Source organism: Platalea leucorodia (assembly GCF_965183815.1).
Source record: "Platalea leucorodia genome assembly, chromosome: 11".
Classification (NCBI taxonomy): Eukaryota; Metazoa; Chordata; class Aves; order Pelecaniformes; family Threskiornithidae; genus Platalea; species Platalea leucorodia.
Window position 1 is genome coordinate 23145883 of NC_138833.1, and position 17220 is coordinate 23163102.

At 49.4% G+C, this 17220-nt stretch overlaps 1 protein-coding gene across 2 annotated transcripts; it reads right to left on the reverse strand.

The window, feature by feature from the left end:
• Nucleotides 1-6981: 6981 nt before the first annotated feature.
• On the reverse strand, nt 6982-13895 carry BNIP1 (BCL2 interacting protein 1). 2 transcript variants are annotated; one of them, XM_082324148.1, is made up of 6 exons: nt 13780-13895; nt 13550-13642; nt 13244-13335; nt 12669-12770; nt 11821-11939; nt 6982-9667 (listed from the first exon to the last, which is right to left on the reverse strand). In XM_082324148.1, exons 1-6 carry the CDS (start codon nt 13861-13863, stop codon nt 9471-9473), a joined length of 687 nt encoding a protein of 228 aa, XP_082180274.1. In that variant the 5' UTR covers nt 13864-13895; the 3' UTR covers nt 6982-9470. The 2 variants fall into 2 exon arrangements, with proteins under 2 accessions (XP_082180274.1, XP_082180275.1); XM_082324149.1 differs by lacking the exon at nt 12669-12770.
• Between the last annotated feature and the right edge of the window lie 3325 nt (nt 13896-17220).

Genomic DNA, 17220 nt, shown 5'->3' on the forward strand with positions numbered 1-17220 from the left:
CATGTCTTTTTGACAAGGTGATAAGACCAGAAGCTGTTGTTGAAATCCGCAAACCTAAACATCCGCCCACATCTTCACAGAAATTAATTACCTTGCAGTAATGAGGATGTAAATTCCCACTTGCTGTCTTTCAGCATGAATATTACCCTGTTGGCTACAAAGTTATTGACCATTAAGTCTGTGAAAGATCAGGACCTAAGTTTGGGTCAAAGTCTGCAATTACCAAAGATACTGGTGCAATGACAAAACTATTTTAAACAAATCTGAAGATAAAGAGAATTGTGGGTTTCCCCTCTGCCCCCCCCCCCCCCCCCCCTTTTTTGGCTGGTTGGTTTTGAATAAGCAGACAGATTACTGGCACAAACCAGTCCGCGAAAGCCGGGAGTCGCTGACATTAAGCTACTCACATTTTTGCTTCAGCTACTTTCAAATATCATCTCTGACATTTAAACAAATGGGAATAACATTATGATCCTTAGCAGCATTTGCAATTTTATAACCAAATGAAAAGCAGCAAAAGCAGCATGCTTTTAAGAACATGGCTCATAAAGGAATTCTTCATCGTTTAGTCCAAAATATGCAGCATTGATATACACATAATAGATAATTTTTATATATATATATATACACACAATTTATAACAATAACAGGGGAAGGCTCGCTTCTCTTGGGAACACCAAGTATTTGCCATTATCAGACACAGGACAGGAGGCCAACTGGATCAATAGCCTTACTCAATATAGAAAAATCTTATCTTCATTTCGGACGAGCTAGCCATAATGTCAGCACCTAGATGCCACTGACAGAGTTATCTCCCAGCAGCAGCAGTAACTGTTTGGTAGTTGGCTGACACCTATGAAAAGCCAATAACCCAAACAGAAGTATTTTGTCCTGCTGTCCATTTTGAAGATAAAGGGAAACCGACCCATCCCTTCCCGGTGTCTGTGCGTTTATCGGGACTACGAAACAACGCTTCGCGGCCCGTGGGGGCTTTGGTTTCAAATCGCCATTCCCATTGGGACGACGCGAACTGAAGAAGTTGCGGGTACAAGGAGACCAGACCCCGGGAGGGGTCAGGTCCGAAAGCGTCCCTGGATGCGATACTTCGCCATCATGCTGTTGAAAAGAAGAAAGCAAAAAGCTTTCATGTTGTTCTATATATATGTGGTTCTATCTATAGGGCCTGGTGTGCGCTGATCCCCGAGGAGACGTTCTCCCTGCCTGCCCTTTGGGCGCTTATCGCGGGACCAGAGGGACGCACGCAGCATTATCACCAGGCCAGGCTCAGAGCAGCCGAGTGGCATTTTCCTTTCATGCAGCCACCGACACCAACCGCGGGGCAAAGCGCTCGGCAGCGCCGCGGCGCAGCCCGCGACCCCGCCTGGCAGCCTCTACAGCGGGAGATAAGTGGGATACGCAAGTCAGCTCCGATGTCGCAGCAGGAGACAAAGGTCAGGGGCGATAACATCTGATCAGTCGCACGTTGCGAGGTTAAAAATAAAAGGAAGCCCAAGTGGAAGCGAGAGACCGGGGTGGTCTAAGGTATGGCGAGATGTCACAGCACCCCAGGGAGAGACCTTCACCGGATTTGCTTCTCAACTCCTACCAAATTATTGGTCATGACTTTGCACGGCTGCACGAGCCTCACGATTCATCCAGTGTTTTAGCACCCAAGACATCGCCCCGAGGCAGACGCGCGGCCGCGGGCACCGCAGCTCTTGCTTTGCGGTAGCGCCCAGGCGGAACCGCGCCGTTCCCCGCAACGCCACGCGAGCCCTGACCTCGGCAAGGAGACACTGGCAGCCGCAAATGCTCCAAGGCTATGATTTAGGCGCCTGACACTTCCATGATAGCCTTAAAATCATGACATTAAAAGCCGACCCCAAACCAGAGGCGAATAAAACGAAAAGCTCCTTTTTTATGAAGCATTCCATAGGGTTCACATTTAACTTGTTTGCTTGCTACTGTGAAGACCATATATCTGCTTGTGTAGAATTTGGTACTTTTCACGACGACACGGTGCCAGGAGCTGGGAGTTTGCTCCGCACATCGCTGGTGCTGGTGGGACCAGCGGCCCCAGCCCAGCGCACAGAGGAGGGGCTTCAGCCTGGGAAACCCGCGCCGGCTGCGCTGCCCTTAACCAAGCGCATGCACACGGAGACAGACACAACTAGGTAACATTTTCCAGTGGCTGCAGAAGCGTGAATAATTATAGACAGTAAAGGACTTTAATATTAACCACACGTGCTGTGCCTCTGCTAACTTGAGCGGAGATGTCGGTGTACGCCACGCGAAGGGCCAGGCCCCAAACCCAATTAAGTCAGTAAAGATTCCCAGTCCCCTCCTCAGACTGTAGCACCTTCTGCACGTGGATCGAGTCCTCGAGGCACAGCTGCAGCGCACCGGCACACCCAGAGCATCTCTCTCCATGCACTGCCCAAAGAAATTGGCTCAAACTCTGCCATCGCATGTTCCTGTGAGAAAACTGAAACCTCAGCTCAGCGGGCTGTCGTTTGCCTTGTTGCACAGAGCAGCCCAAACCCTGTTTGTACCGTTTCATATAAGCAAGCAGATAATAATAAAGGTTAGCTTATTCAGTGTAACAGTCTCAGCCTGAACAAGTCCAGGGTCAGCTGCAGGGCCAGACACCTGCATTAAGCCACCCCACAAGAGCGGGAGGAAGGTGCGAGAGCCCCTGGATGCATTTTATGCGGCTGAAACCCCGACGGCACAATGGGGCAGATGCAGAGACCGCAGACGGAGCGGTAACTGGTTATGGGACTCCCAGCTGCAATGAGTCCATGCGTCAAAGATCCCAGCACAGCCTGCAACCAGGAGAACATCAGTTTTCAGGAATGGGCTGTCCCTGCTTGAGCGGCAGCCTGGGAAGCGTTCGTTCAGTGAATATTTGATGTGAGCGTGGACATTCACAGTGCGCTGCGCAACTGGAAAGATAAAGATGATCCTGCTCCAGATACCACGGTAGCTAGTTATACTACTTACACAACATGAATTTGAATGATGCGATTTGAGATTTGTTTTCAGGAAGCACTGGCATTTTAATTTTTTTCCTACCAAGCTTTGAGCAATGCTGTACACAGCAGAAACAGATGAGAACTCTGACTTCTCCACCTGTGAACATTTTAGGTTCGGTTAGCCTTCTTATTTCTTTATAGATAAGTGACAAATCCTGCAGCCATCAAATCTTGGAAAGATTACATCATTGCCAACTGATCCCATTATTCCCTAACAAGCACGCCTTCACATGTACGGGATTGAGAAATAGTCAATGCTATCATCAACTGCTGCATTAGAAGAGAGAACCAAACGTTGTACTAAAATTTAAAGTATGAATACGAGCTCTTTCCACCTCTTTTAAGTTGAAATTATTTCTCAACTAACGTAAAAGTGCCATACTTAAAAGTACAAATAAGGACTGAATGGGGGCCGGGAGAGCTGGGACTGTTCAGCCCAGAGGAGATAAGGCTTCTTATCACGGGGAAGAGGATCTTATCCATCTGTAGAAATACCTGAAGGGGGGGCGCACAGAGGAGGGAGCCAGGCTCTTTCCAGTGGTGCCCAGCGACAGGACCAGAGGCAATGGACACAAACTGGAGCAGAGGAGGTTCCCTCTGAACACCGGGAAATGTTTTTACTGTGCGGGGATGGAGCACCGGCGCGGGCTGCCCAGGGAGGCTGCGGCGTCTCCATCCGTGGAGATGTTCAGCACCCGCCTGGACACAGTCCTGGGCAACGGCTCTGGGTGGCCCTGCGCGAGCAGGGGCTTGGACCAGGTGCCCTCCAGAGGTCCCTGCCACCCTCAACTGGTCCGCGACTCCGGGAAACACGGATAACCAGGGAAACTGAGCAACCGCAGAGGAAACTTCCAGCCCCATTAAAAGGGCTAAGTTTTGAAGCAAGGTTCCTGTTCTCACCAGCTACCCTCGGAGAAAGAACTGCATCAGTCTTTCAGCATTTAGAGAAAATTCATTGGGGGACGCTTGGCATTAATACCGCAGAGCATCAGGACTGGCCCATACGGTGGCTGCCGCCCTGCCCTGGCAGCACCGGGCGCCTCCGGTCGGGGTACGCGGCACCTCCTGCCTCTTTGGAGAACGCTTACCTCGCCTTTAAGGGACAGAAACACAGCAAGCACTCGGGCACCGGTTACACGAAGGGCTCGGTGCACTTTGCAGCAACACACAGGCACAAAGGCACCGCATCTTCCTAAAGTATTTGCTTAAGATTTCTCTTCTGGTGGAATCACCCCTTTACAAAGCGGGAGGCGAAGCAGTGGTAAGCCGATTGCCCGCTCCCCCCCAAAGAAGAGCCCCACACATTTGCAGACAAGTATGCACAGGCCCCCTGGATATTCTCAGCCCCCAAAGATTCCAGCCTGACTTGCCTGGCTTGCTCTGGACCACTTGGCATGTGATAGCAGCCGCGCACATTTGGCAGAGACATTTTTAGAAACTTCCAAGCTATGAATTCACCCTTCCATTTTGGTAAAGCCAGTTATGTGGAAAGCATTTCAAAAGCAGAACTTCAAATACAGACTCAATTTCCCCTCAATTCTTAGGGGGGGGGGGGGGGGGGAATACTACTACACTTTTCATTAATTTTCCCACAGAGAGTTATCCTGTAAAATTTCTGTATTTGCTGACACTACAACCAATAATGAAATAATTATAAGTCAAATCAAATCAGTCTTTTCAGCACAGTTACGCCATATGTTAAAACTATTTCCAACTCTTTCCCTCAGGTCCATGTTTTATTGCAATCACTAAAAAGTGACTTTCCTTGAAAAAATACATCTAATTAAATGCTTCGGAAGCGACCTTCACGCTGCACGCCTCGGGGACGTGCTGGGGAGAAGCCCACGAGCCCAGCTACGCACCACGGATGCCTGGCAGGCGCCTGCTCCTGCCCACGGGCTTTCCATCATGGCCACGTAGGAACGGGGACCGGGATCACGCCTGCACCCACAGCTCGCTCACCACATGCTGGCAACACAGCTAAATATCCAGCCGCGCTGTCTGGCCCCTGACACACCGAGGGTCGGCTTCCAGGCCTTCTCCCCTTTTCCCCAGGCGCTCAGAAAAAGCAAACCCATCTCAGTAGGTTGGGATCCACAGGCAGGACCTGACACGGACTCCCACAAAGCGGCCAGCTCGCAGCCTCTCACTCCGAGGCACCAGAACCGCCCCATCCTCAGCCCTAAGTGACTCCAGCTGCGCAGCGCAACACCCCCAGTCCCCGAAACGGCTTCGGCCCCCTTTGCCGGGAGGAGGCAGGTAGCTACCCGCCGCTCAGCTGAGGAGCGGGAGCTCATTAACCCGCAGCTGCTTGATTGCTGCCAGCTGCCTGTCTCGGCCCAAGTTGATTTCAGGCCCTTTTTAAGCTCACAGTAGTTCCTTGCTCCTTGTTTTAAAGGATTATTATTCTTTGAAGGAGAAAGATTTTCACTGCAACTGTTCTGTGACAGAGCATCCCACTCTCAGCTTGCAGGGCCGCATCCGATACCCGCTGCCTGCGGGGAGGAACGGTCCGGGCAGCAACAGGAGCGCTCCCGGTTGCTTTCCCTTGCATAGGAACCCTGCGGCACAGCCCCGAACACTTCTCCAGAGCCCTCTTTCTTCCTCTAAAGCTCCCCAAACACCTTCTGCTCCGTGGTCCCAGAGCTTCTGGCCTCAGGAGGGCTGCAACCCTTGGCCCCCACATCACACCCGAGCCCAGGGGAGCAGAGGCCGTCCTCTCCTCGCCGTCCGCGATGGGTCTGCTGCACTTGTCAGGGCACGCTTGAAGGGTGAAGCACCAAAGAACACACTACTCCCTTTCAAATAAATTGGTGCGATGCCAGTTTTTACCCTTCACAACACAACCTCGGGCACGCAGCAAAAGCGAGACCCGAGACGCCGCCCTGTGCGACTCAAACCCCACCTTCCCATTCAGAGGTGGCCACGGAGACCGGTGGGCTGCCCAAAAGGCAGAAGGTGCAAATATAAATCCCCCTGTAGACACAGAAGAACCGCACGGGCCCAACCTTCCACACTCCCTGGATAAACATCGTGACTATCAGAAACAAAAAGCCAGGCACAACCACCCGCTCTTCCCGCAGCACTGCTCCCGCACGCTGATTCAAAAGATCACATTTAGAGCCCTACCTTCAGGCCAGGAGCAAGGTCCGCAGGCGAGGAGCAAGCCGGAGGCCATGCTGCAGGCTGGAGGGAGGAGGTTTGAGCGTGCCCACCCAGCCGTCCCCAGCTGCCGGCCGTGTGGGCTGATTGCCCGGACCCCGGGCACCTACCACCAGCCACGGCTCGGCTCCAGCACCCGGCCGCCAGGCCTGGGTGGCTGCTGAGGCACACGTTAGCGATGGCGCTTCACCAAATCACCCTTCTTACCCCAAAGGGGAAATATCGCTTATCTCACGGGCTCCCCTGATTATTTCTCTTCAGGTCTGTGGCCCGTCAGGAGCCTGGCTGCCCTCTGGCTGCCCAAGGAACGGCTCAAGTCCCAGGTGCTGCAGGCAGACCCGTTGCATCCCGGGGCCGATTTCTGCTCTTCCCCTCTCCCCAGAGGTCCAGTTGTCCTTGATCCTTGTTGACTGGTTCCCCTTGTCTCCAAGGACTGTAAATTGACAGGCAGTTTATACACAGCAGGTAGGTATGTTTACAAAAGGACTAAATTATTTTTTTTAATGAAATCTGGATGCAACAGAAAGCAAATGTCATAAGGAAGGGCCTTAAAAGTTATTTTTTGCCCTCAGAGTGTTCCAGCAGGTCAAGGTCTGAAAGCTCAAATTTCAGTAACGAGATGAGAACCGAGCAAAACCCAAGACATTCAGCAACAGACCTTTTATTTTCCCCCAAACTGCTACACTACAATCCCCAGCCAAAAAGATCACCCCTTTAAAACAAACTTTACTGAAATTCTCAGCACTGTGAGAAAGGCGCTGCTTTTTTTAAGGTGGATCGACGTTCTGACGGGAGCATGTTGCAGAGAGAAACCCAGGGAACCGCCCTGCAGTCGCGCTGCGTCGCTGCCTGCAGCCGGGCGCTCTCTGCTTGGCGTCCCAGCATCTTGGAGATCAGCAACAACCTGTTTTTACGCTGCACCCAGGGAGGGAGGGAACACCGAGGCAGCTCGGGTGCGACCGCCTGCAGGCACCGTGTTTCAGAAAGACGAGACTGTTTTCAAGCTGGCTGGGAAAAATCAAGCCGCGCTGCTACATCTGGCCCAGGAGCAGTAAGCAGTCCATAAAAAGGGAATTTTATTGATCGCTCTGAAGTTGCATAAAACGGCACTGCACTGCTCATCTGGAAAACAGGAACTGCTGCACAGCAATTCGTTTGAAACGTATTTATAATCTAAATAATCTTCATGTCTTAACTATCATTTGTATTTAAAGCCATATTTTCCAAGACTGGGGGACGGGCGGACACGCTGGTATCAGCCCTCGTATGTTCGCACACGTCTGCGCCGAGGGGCACGGGGACGAGCGGGCTCCGGGGAGCGCAGGGGCCGGACGCTGGAGACGGCGCCCGCGAAACGCAACAGCCCCCGTCGCTGAGCCAGGTGAAACGGGCTCCGTCGCGGCCCCGCGCCGCGGACGACACGCGCTCCTCGGGTAGCCGTCTGCTCATCAGCGACTTCTTCCAAAGCGAGGCTTTTATTATTATTACAAAGCACACGTGTTGACTTTGTGCATCTTTTTAACGCCAAGTAATTTCTCTCTTAGTCAAAACCAGAACAGGCACGTTGTCCATTTATTTCAATCTTTGTGCGACTGTATCTCAGGAAAGGCCACTAGGAAGGCTGCACTGAAATACGGTGAATAAACACAGAAAAAGCCAGTCCATTCTGCCTAGCGTGCGTACGCCGGGACCTCCAGGGCCAGAAAACGCTCGTCTCCCAGGCGGCAGTGCCCTCTGCGGGCTGCGCCGCTCCTGCCGCCGGCCTCCCACCCCTTCTCGCTGCCCCGGGAGGCAAGGCTCGGGGGCCACCTCCTCAGGCAGAGCCCTCGGCTTTGAACTCCATTACGAATTCCAACTTTTCCCGTTGACGCACATAGCCACGCAGTCTCCACTTCGGCCGTCCGTGCTCCGGTGTGGATTGCTACAACCTGCTGCCACTTCGGTGTTTAACCAAGCTCGTAGCAGCGGCCGGCAAAGGGGTAAATCGTGAATACTGGTAACACCTAGTAAATGAGTATTACGACGACGAGATAATCGACTGGTCACCTCTTCTCTCTAAATGTACTATCGAGTATTAACTACAAAGGTAACCGAGCCTGAAATTTCACATAAACTTACGTACTGCAATTTGCTTGACGTCGTATTTCTTAGGATATATGTAGCACTGCCTTTTAAAAAGGTTTACTTCCAACTACTCAATTAAGGCAGCGTTTAACCAGTCTGTGCGCATTTCCTGAACAGAATGTCAACCTTACCAGTCAGCTCTGAAGAAGCAATGAAACAATTTCCAGAGGGGAAGGCAACACCAGGGTTAAGAACGCTGCAGTGCAGTTTTTGGTACTTCAGGGTACTACAGGGAGCGTGGCAGGTTGGTATCGATGTTACTAAAGCAAATCAACTCCCGTTACTAAAGCACGAGAGGTATGGAAGGTAATCATTGAAAAGATTTTACCAGCTGAGAAAAGATCAACCCTACCAGCAAGAAAAACTTTCAAACATACAACTTGGCAGTATTTTGCAAATATATTAAGTGGAATTTTATAAAGAAAAGGAGCAAAAAGGCTTTTAACAGATTGGCAATGTAATTCTCAAATATATTGCGTGAACTGATAGGAACAAACGGGGCTCCCGTTTTTGCTTTGGTCAGCGCCCTCCCCAGGCAGAGGAACAGCGCCAGACTGCACGTGTGCTATGCTCCCAGAAAAAACAATCCACAAGCAACCGCTGCTGTCAAATACGAAGCAGAATTTTTACACTGGAAGTTATTCAGGCTCTTTCAATCCGCTAGACTTTGGTTTTGAACAAAACTCAGTTTACATGGATACAATAAATAGTTTATTAACGGAATGCACGTTGAGTTTCTCTCTTCCATCCTTCCTCTTACTCTCAGCACCTTACACACAGATGTCAAAGCAGCTTCCAGTCCGAGCCAAGGACAAAAGTTAATTTCAAGGCCAAACGAAGAGAGGTTGAAAATTAAGACTGGCACCTTTGAGTGCCCAGTTCCTCACGTGTTTGTCTGGTTCCCCAAACCTACAGGCAAATTGGTGTTTCTTCTTTCCACGCCTTGATCTACCTGCTTCTTCCCGACTTGTGCTCATTTAAGCTCTTCTTAGGCAGGTCGCATGCTCCATGGGGACAGCATAGAGTCATGCCTGCTCTAACGCTCTTTCAGCTATTGCAATATCCCTTGATTATTTTATTTAAAAGCCCTACCGTTATTATGCCGTCTCTTGCTGATCTTTCATAACAGTTCAGTTCAGCTTTGGAATTTTACAAAAATGGAAACAGTCTTTTTTTCAAAATATAGAGCACCGTGGCCAGGAACAGGGCAAGGGCGAGAAAGATTAGCAGCTTGTCCGTCAGCTCCCTGCGATTGTACTTTGTTATTAGCTTTCGCCCCAGCTGAATGGTCCCAGACATGGACTTAAATTCTTCATTTGCTTCCAGGATGGTTCGTGAAGAATTGGCTGAAATTAAGGGAAAAAAATAATTCAGCTGGTTGCGCCTCAAGAATACATGACAAAGGATATAAGCATGCAATATTTGGCAATACGGATAGTGCCTGCGAGATCCTCCTGGGTCAGGCTGACTTATGGGTAAGACAAATGCAGACTGTGTTCTTGCAGAAGCTTCCACAACTCAGGCCTGATCTGCTAAGGAAAAAGGCAGGGCAAAGTAAGAGTATTGGAAAGGGTGAGAGTACTGAAGGGCTTAAAGGCCCTACATCCTGCTCCTCAATTTTTAATTTTTAGGTTACCAGATCGAATCTAATTCACATTTGTTATGAACAAAGACAGCGCTACCCGAGAGCTCGCTGGAAGCAGAGTGAGATAAGAATGGTGCTGGAACCACCAATTTAAGAAAGAAATCAGCATCGCTGTCAGCGTCAGCTCTAGCAGCAGCACGACAGGTCAATATTTGAATGTATTAATTGCACAACTGGAACTGTTCCCCCAAGCCAGAGCAGTAAATCAGTGTGATTCAGATGGGGTTGCAGAAAGTGAAAAAGCAGCATGCAGCAGTAAGAGATCCTTAATTATTCAGTTCAAACAATTTTAACAGTTTTTAATAGTTATTTTTGACAAAACATATGTCTTTTTGTTTTTTGGTTTGGTTTTTTTTTTTTTTTCCTAAAAAGAGAAAATCAACTAGAGGAAAAGTGTGTTGATTGGCCTCAACCAAAGACGGAATTTGAGAATATGCCAAAACAGCAAGATGGAACATCGGTCCCTTTCAACGTCTTTCCCTGTGAGAAAACAAACAAGCAAGCAAGCAAACAAACAAACCAACCAACCCACGCCCCAAACTCCTCAAGCTTCCTCCTTTCATATTACTAAATGAAAGCAGAAGCCCAGGAGTCCCCTTCTTCCTCCATTACAGAGCGCATACCCTGTACGACAGCGAATGCCATGTATCACTCTGTACCGAACTGATTGATTAAAGAAAGGTCAAACTCCGAGCATGTTCACAAAACCAAGCACAGTAGAAATACGTCTGTAATATTCTGCAAACCATTATGCCCCATCTTAAAGAGGCATTTTGATCCAAGTGACAATAGAAAACTTGTTTCCCATCATTAATGACAAAGCAGAGCATCCCTGCTTCACACGTGCATATATTCACTGCGTAGGAAAGGACTTGCTCAGAAAAAAGGAAATTCTAACTACTGATTCAGAATCTGCAGCTGGGTTTTGTAATGAGCTTTGCTAGTTTTTCCCTTGATGAATTCCAAGTGCTGTTCAGTCAGAAACAGGGTGAAAGAGTGTCTGCCAAACTGCCTTTTTAATGGGAGAAGAAACATGCTGCTTTTGCATGAACCAACTGTGCCCAGCTGCCATCCTCGGATGGGGGCAGAAAACAAGGAGGGCAAAAGTTGTGTTATTTATCCTCCTCTTTAAACTGTTCTCTCTTCTGCCCAAAAGCACAGCTCGTAAGAGGCAGAGGCAACACAGATCCAACTTCTAAATGCTTCATGAATCACCAGTTCTGACAGGTCACTTGATTTATTGTCTTAGGAGTCTGAGCCAAAGAACTGGGTGAAATCTGGTTTCACAGCCCCTGATGCACTGCTGACAGAGCAAGTGACCTCGGGTTCAAGTCACTTGATCTCCTCGTCTCTTAGTCATCCCAGCTGGAGACGGGGTGAAAACGGTCTCCCAGCCATGCTAAGTTTCCTCTGCGTACGGATTTGTGCCCACGCTTTTATTTTCCCTGCCATTACCAAGTGCGTGCCAGGACAGCGGCACAGAGTAACACCAAGCACGCTCTTAGCGCCGCGTGAACTCACGCTGCTTTTACAACTGCTTTTAGGCTTTTATATGAAGGTAAACCAAGAGCTCCTCAGCCTGCCCCCTTTTCCTTGTTTACTCATAACCATGAAACAGAAATTCTAGCAAACAGCTCCACACGACGTACGTTATTACTTTCTATTTACATCCAACTGTTAGAGGAGTTCTGCTGGACGCTCCTTTAATTGTCATCGTAGTACGTTCTCCTACAGCAAAGCAGGTTTCCCCGATGCTCCACACCGTGTCGGTTTGCCTCCCCCCATCCTAACAGAACCGGCGCAAGGTGCCTCAATCACCCAATCCATACCCGAACACCCCAATACCAGCTGTACCTAGGGTTTGCACCGTCTCCTGGCTCTGCTGGACCTGCTGTGACATCATCCTGCTAATGCCCATCAGACTCTCCGTGATGTTACTGGCACTCTCTGCCAGGCTTTCCTTCGTAGTCTTCCTGAAAAAGAAAGGGAAAAAGTAAAGCAGGAAGGGATAAAATTACGTCTTTGGGTACTGCGGGGAAAACGCTGCTGCCAGGGAACTTAGAACAGCGCTTGGCACCAAATGTTTCTGCCAATGTGCAACAGACACAACTAGTTTTTACCGCATGAGAAAATTGGATTATCTTCACTAAACAATCAAAAAAAAAAATCACGGAATATTAAAGTCATGAGGCAAAACAACTGCCAGTGGCTCAGAATCTCACGGGGGCCCGTATTTCACCACTTATTCATCCACGCCTGTACAACTTCATGAGCGGGTATGGACGCACTGGTACAAACCACCACTTTATTACCCTGCGTATCCCATTTGTTGCTTCATGATACTAAATACGCCGACTTTTCAATAAGAAATTATATAAGCTTACATTCAGTTTTGCACGTGAAAAAAGCTTGCATAATGATCCATTACTTGTTTATAACCCTGACTGGAATTAATGTAAAAGACGGTCAGAAAAACTATGAAGGTTAACTTATCCCCTTTTCTGCTTAGACATGCCAACGCCAAGAAAACCTGAAATTATCACAGTCCTTAACAGTTTAAATCTCCACAAAAAGTAAACGCACTCATAAAAGAAAAGCTATGTTTCAGATACAATTAAAACATTACGTCACTTCCATTGAAAACTAGTGAATATAGCATACGCTGTTTAAATCTCAGATCGTACAGTGGGAGGGTCTGATACCTTTGTCTTAAGGAGTCTCTTCCCTGCAGCAGTTGATCTTTCTCAGAGTTGTCGATAGCAATTTTGCAAGCTAGATTTGCCTTTCTCCAAGCTGCCTGGTTGCTGAAATCACAAGAGCACGACGTTGGCACGCGATGGTCACGCCTTGCAAGCGAAAACAACTTTCACAAAGCAATCGCCACTGTAACCGAGCGCCCCAGAGACGTGCATGGACTTTCTCTACGTTACGCCACAGAATAACAACACGCTGTCCTGCCATTTCTTCTCCTACGAGTATTGTTTATGGAGCAAGGGGAGAAGAAAACGGTGCCAGCTGTCAAAGGACAGACCCTCAAGCCACCTGCTTACATGCTCAACTGCTCAAAGGGACAGACCGTGGTTAGGGAGTCAGGACAGGAGAGAGGAAAGGAGAAGGGCGTCCTACCCCTTCCATCCCCGATCCTCTCTTGCCCTTGGGCAAAACAGCATCATGTCAGTGACCGTATTTGCGAAACAGGATCCGAAAGACGCGGTGCCGAAGTCGGACCATCTCTGGTTACAGGGGGCCTGTACACAGCACCAGCTGCCCGACCCACCTGAGCATTTGTTTCTTATGGTTTTCCACTTCCCGCAGTAAGGCTTGTTTCTCCGACTCTTTATCTTGCTCCTTCGCCATCTGCTCCAGCTCCTTTGGCGGAAAGCAGAAACACGAAAATCCGATCAAGAGCTGCCGCTCGCACCGCCCGCCGCCGGCCGGGCAGGGCGCTGACAGGCCGACAAACCCGCACCCGCAGGCGGGACCCGCACGCCGGCCGCCCCGGGCAGCCCGAAGGCCAGGCCGCACGGCGCGGGCCCGAGCAAAGGCCGCTCGGCCACCGGAGGGCCCCGGCCGGGAGCCCCACCTGGATGCGGCCGCGGAGGTGGCGGAACTTCTCCTTCACGGCGGCGTTGAGCTCCGTGAGGGCGCTGAGCGGCCCCGGGCAGTCCCGGATGTCCTGGAAGACAACGGCCCGGTCAGCGCGGCCCGCGGCGGGCATCGCCCGGCCCGGCCCGGCCGGGGCTCCCCGCGCAAGGCGGCGGCCGCCCCGCGGCCCCGGCAGGGGGGACCCGCCGCGGGGGCGGGCGGCGGTACCTGCACGGCCGCCTTGATCTCCAGGTCGAACCTGACGATCTCCTGGTGGCAGACCCGCACCGGCACGCAGGCGGCCGCCGCCATCTTGGGAGGGGAGGCGGAGGCCGCGGCCCCGCCGCCCGGCCCGCGGGCGCCCCCCGCGGGCGCCGAGGAGCGGCCGGAGCCGCAGCCGGGGCCTGGGCCGCCGCCCCGGGCCTTCTCCCGCCGGCCGCGGGGAGCCACGGAGGGGCGCGGGGAGCGGCAGGCGGCTGTTCTGCTGGGCGCCCCGCGCTCGGGGGAACGCGCACCGCGGGGGGTGCGGGTGCTGCCGTCCTGCGCGTAGCGAAACGCTCCTTCGCGCGCCGAGTGAGGGCGGTTCATCACGGGTGGGGGCTGAGGTGGGTCCCTGGCCCCCACGGGCTGAGGGCCCGAAGCAGCACCCCGGAGAGGCCACGGGCGCACCGGGGCCGCGCCGTGTGGAGCCCCCGGCCCTCCCAAGCGCTCCGGCGGACAGGCCCAGCCTTCCACCCTCGGCAGCGGGGCCGGGGGAGCGACGCGGGGCGCCTCCCGCACCCCGAAAGGAGGAAGGGGAGCGGCGCCGGGGCCCCGCAGCCTCGCCGGGCAGCTGTCGTGCGGGGGCGGACCGGGGGAACCGGGTACCCCTCACCCGGCCGCCGTCCCTGCCCCGGGAAGGCTGCGGACGAAGCCCAGGAGAGCCCAGGCGCTGACTTCGGGGGGGCACGCGCCCTTGGCCGTCGCTCCGCGCGTACAACGACTCGAGACGATACTTCCTCCACAATTTTTATTTTAAATTACAAAGGATGTTGCATACATTGATGAATTTGTATCTGAATAGAAGTGCTAGGGATCGAGGGTGACAGAGTAAACAAAGTCAATAGTTTAATTGTGCCTCTTTTAAAAAAAATAAAAACTGCACAACTATTAACCAACATTAAACATTGCAACTCTTAACAGATCATGCTTTTAACAAGGTAAATTTATTTTCTAACAGAGACAAGACTTTCAGTAAGTTTTTCTGAGCTCCAGTTGGAAGTTGATTATAGGATATCAAGGACAGCGTTACAATCATGACCCCAAGCAGAGGCAGAACAGGATGCCATGTTTTGTTTAAAATAAATGCCTTTTTCTTTTTTTTGCCTGTCAACCACCTCCGTCCGCATGTGCCATCAGCCTTAAGAGTTCACCCAACCACAAATACTGAGCAGTAAGTTTTACTTGGACATAATATTCTGGGAGGACAGATAACTCAGAATGAACATCCATCATTATAAGAAAGATGAATAAAATTAAGTGCTACTACTGTTTCTTAATCAGAAGATTTTGATAGGGGGGAGTGTGCTTTTGCCAATACCAAATCCAATCCAGAAGTTTTCCTTACAGTAGCTAACTCACCCAAATTTGACTTATGCAGATACCCGACTACAAAATATTCTTGACTCAAGAACTCAGAACACTGATGTTATCTAAAATGTTTGGAGGTTTTTTTTTCTTAGGAGGGGGATGTGGAAAAAGTGCGGCTTAAAATAGCTCTGGCTCCACAGCTCATTAGAAAGACAATAAATGCATAGTCGGTATTTGCTCTTGTGGAAGTTCATGAATGTCTAAGAGGCTGAGGATTATAATTCAGTGCGCACACACACCTTCTTGTCATGCTAGAAGCATTGGGGGGAAAAACATGGCATATTGTGAAATGTAAATTGTAGAAAGATAGAGACATTTTTGTATGCTGCAAAGAACATATAACCTAAAAGTGCCATCTTTCATTAATGACATTTAAGAATCCCAATTTATATTGGGAGATATTCAAGAGTGGTGTTTTCTCAACATACTAATGCCCTTAATACAGTTACAAGAAGAATCAGTCACTGAAGCAGCAACTGTTTGAAATGTACTTCACATGATCCCTGGGGTAAACAACATAAACCTCAGTGGTGTGCAAGGCTGTGTCAATAAGCCAAGACCACATCTAGCAGCACGCTTAACTAGATGATTCCAACTGAAGCCTCCAACTTAAAAAGAAAATAAAATCATGATTAAATGCATTCTTGAAATTCAGGTCTCAAGGCCAAATACAGATCCTAACATTCGCAGTACGTAACTGGGTTATGCCTCAACAGAATTTCAGGAAGACTAGCAAGCATGTTTGAGGAACAGAATTGCATTTGCTGTTTCTGCTGAAGGCAACTTGTACACAACCCTTTGAAATTCTCCTGATAAAGCCTTTCAGAGCTTTAAAAAAATAGCTATGTTTAAACGAGTTATGGAAAAGAAAAGCACATCCAGTCTTTATATTTTGTGAATAAGCTAACTGTTTTATTAATGAAGGCAAACGTCAGATAAATATTAGGGGGCGGGAATCTTTTCAAAATAAAATAAAAACTGACACCGCTGTGTTTCAGAAGTGTCTAGTTGCTTTTAAGTTAGTTAAAAGACCCTTCATCCATTTTAGGTTTTTTTTGTTTTGTTTGGTTGTTTTTTTTTTAAAAAAACAAACAAAAAACAATCACTTTTTTCCTGGCCCTCTTAGTATGGAAAAAAGTCTAGCTACACAGAATTAGGAACTGAACACAGCTGAGCCTGACTCTCACATCAGCTTTACAGCAATGCAACTTCATTAAATCACAATGATTTCAACCAGTATGATAAGAAAATCCAGCCCATCCACACGTAAACATAGCTTTAGTAGTAAGTCTCTCTCATCCAAAAAAAAAAAAAAATAGTACTCACCAAGTATCAGTAAGTGTGTTCAATAAACCCTAGAAGGAAGGTTAGCAAAAGGGGCTTAGGGCTCAAAAACACCCTTCGTGAGCACCCCCTCGTTTCGCAAGGCCATTCAAAAACTGGTCTTCCATAGAAATACAAAAGGACTACTACAGAGAGCAACTGCGATCACATCTATCCAGACTTTCTGCAGGATGCTTTAGCAGTTCTGATTCGTTTCAGAAGGGTTAGGTTCGGAGAGTTCAGAGGGAACGAAAAACATTTAGTTCTAGATGTACGAGTAAGGCACAATATAAAGCCACATCATCATCTGTCATGAAGGAAGAAGGAAAGGACGCGACTCATACATGGTACAGCAGAACGAGCAGTCCATCGATTCAAAGTGTGGCACCGAAGTCCAGACTGACGAGATCTCAACAGGAGCAGTTAGGACAGCATGCTTTTAATATGGAAACAAATTCTAGAGAATCCAGTGTATCAGAAAAAGGAAGAGCTTTCGTTTGTGTTAAATCAAAAAATGTATAATTGTTTTTGGATATAGGATTAAAAGTGAATATTCACAATGCCTACACTCAAAAACAAACAAAAAAAATCCAGGACTTCATTAAGATCCACATACCATGTATGAACACTGAAAATCTTTAGAAAACGGTCTTCTCTAAAGATCATCCAAAAATGCATGCCACAATTGCCAAAAAACAGAACATGTACATTTGTTGG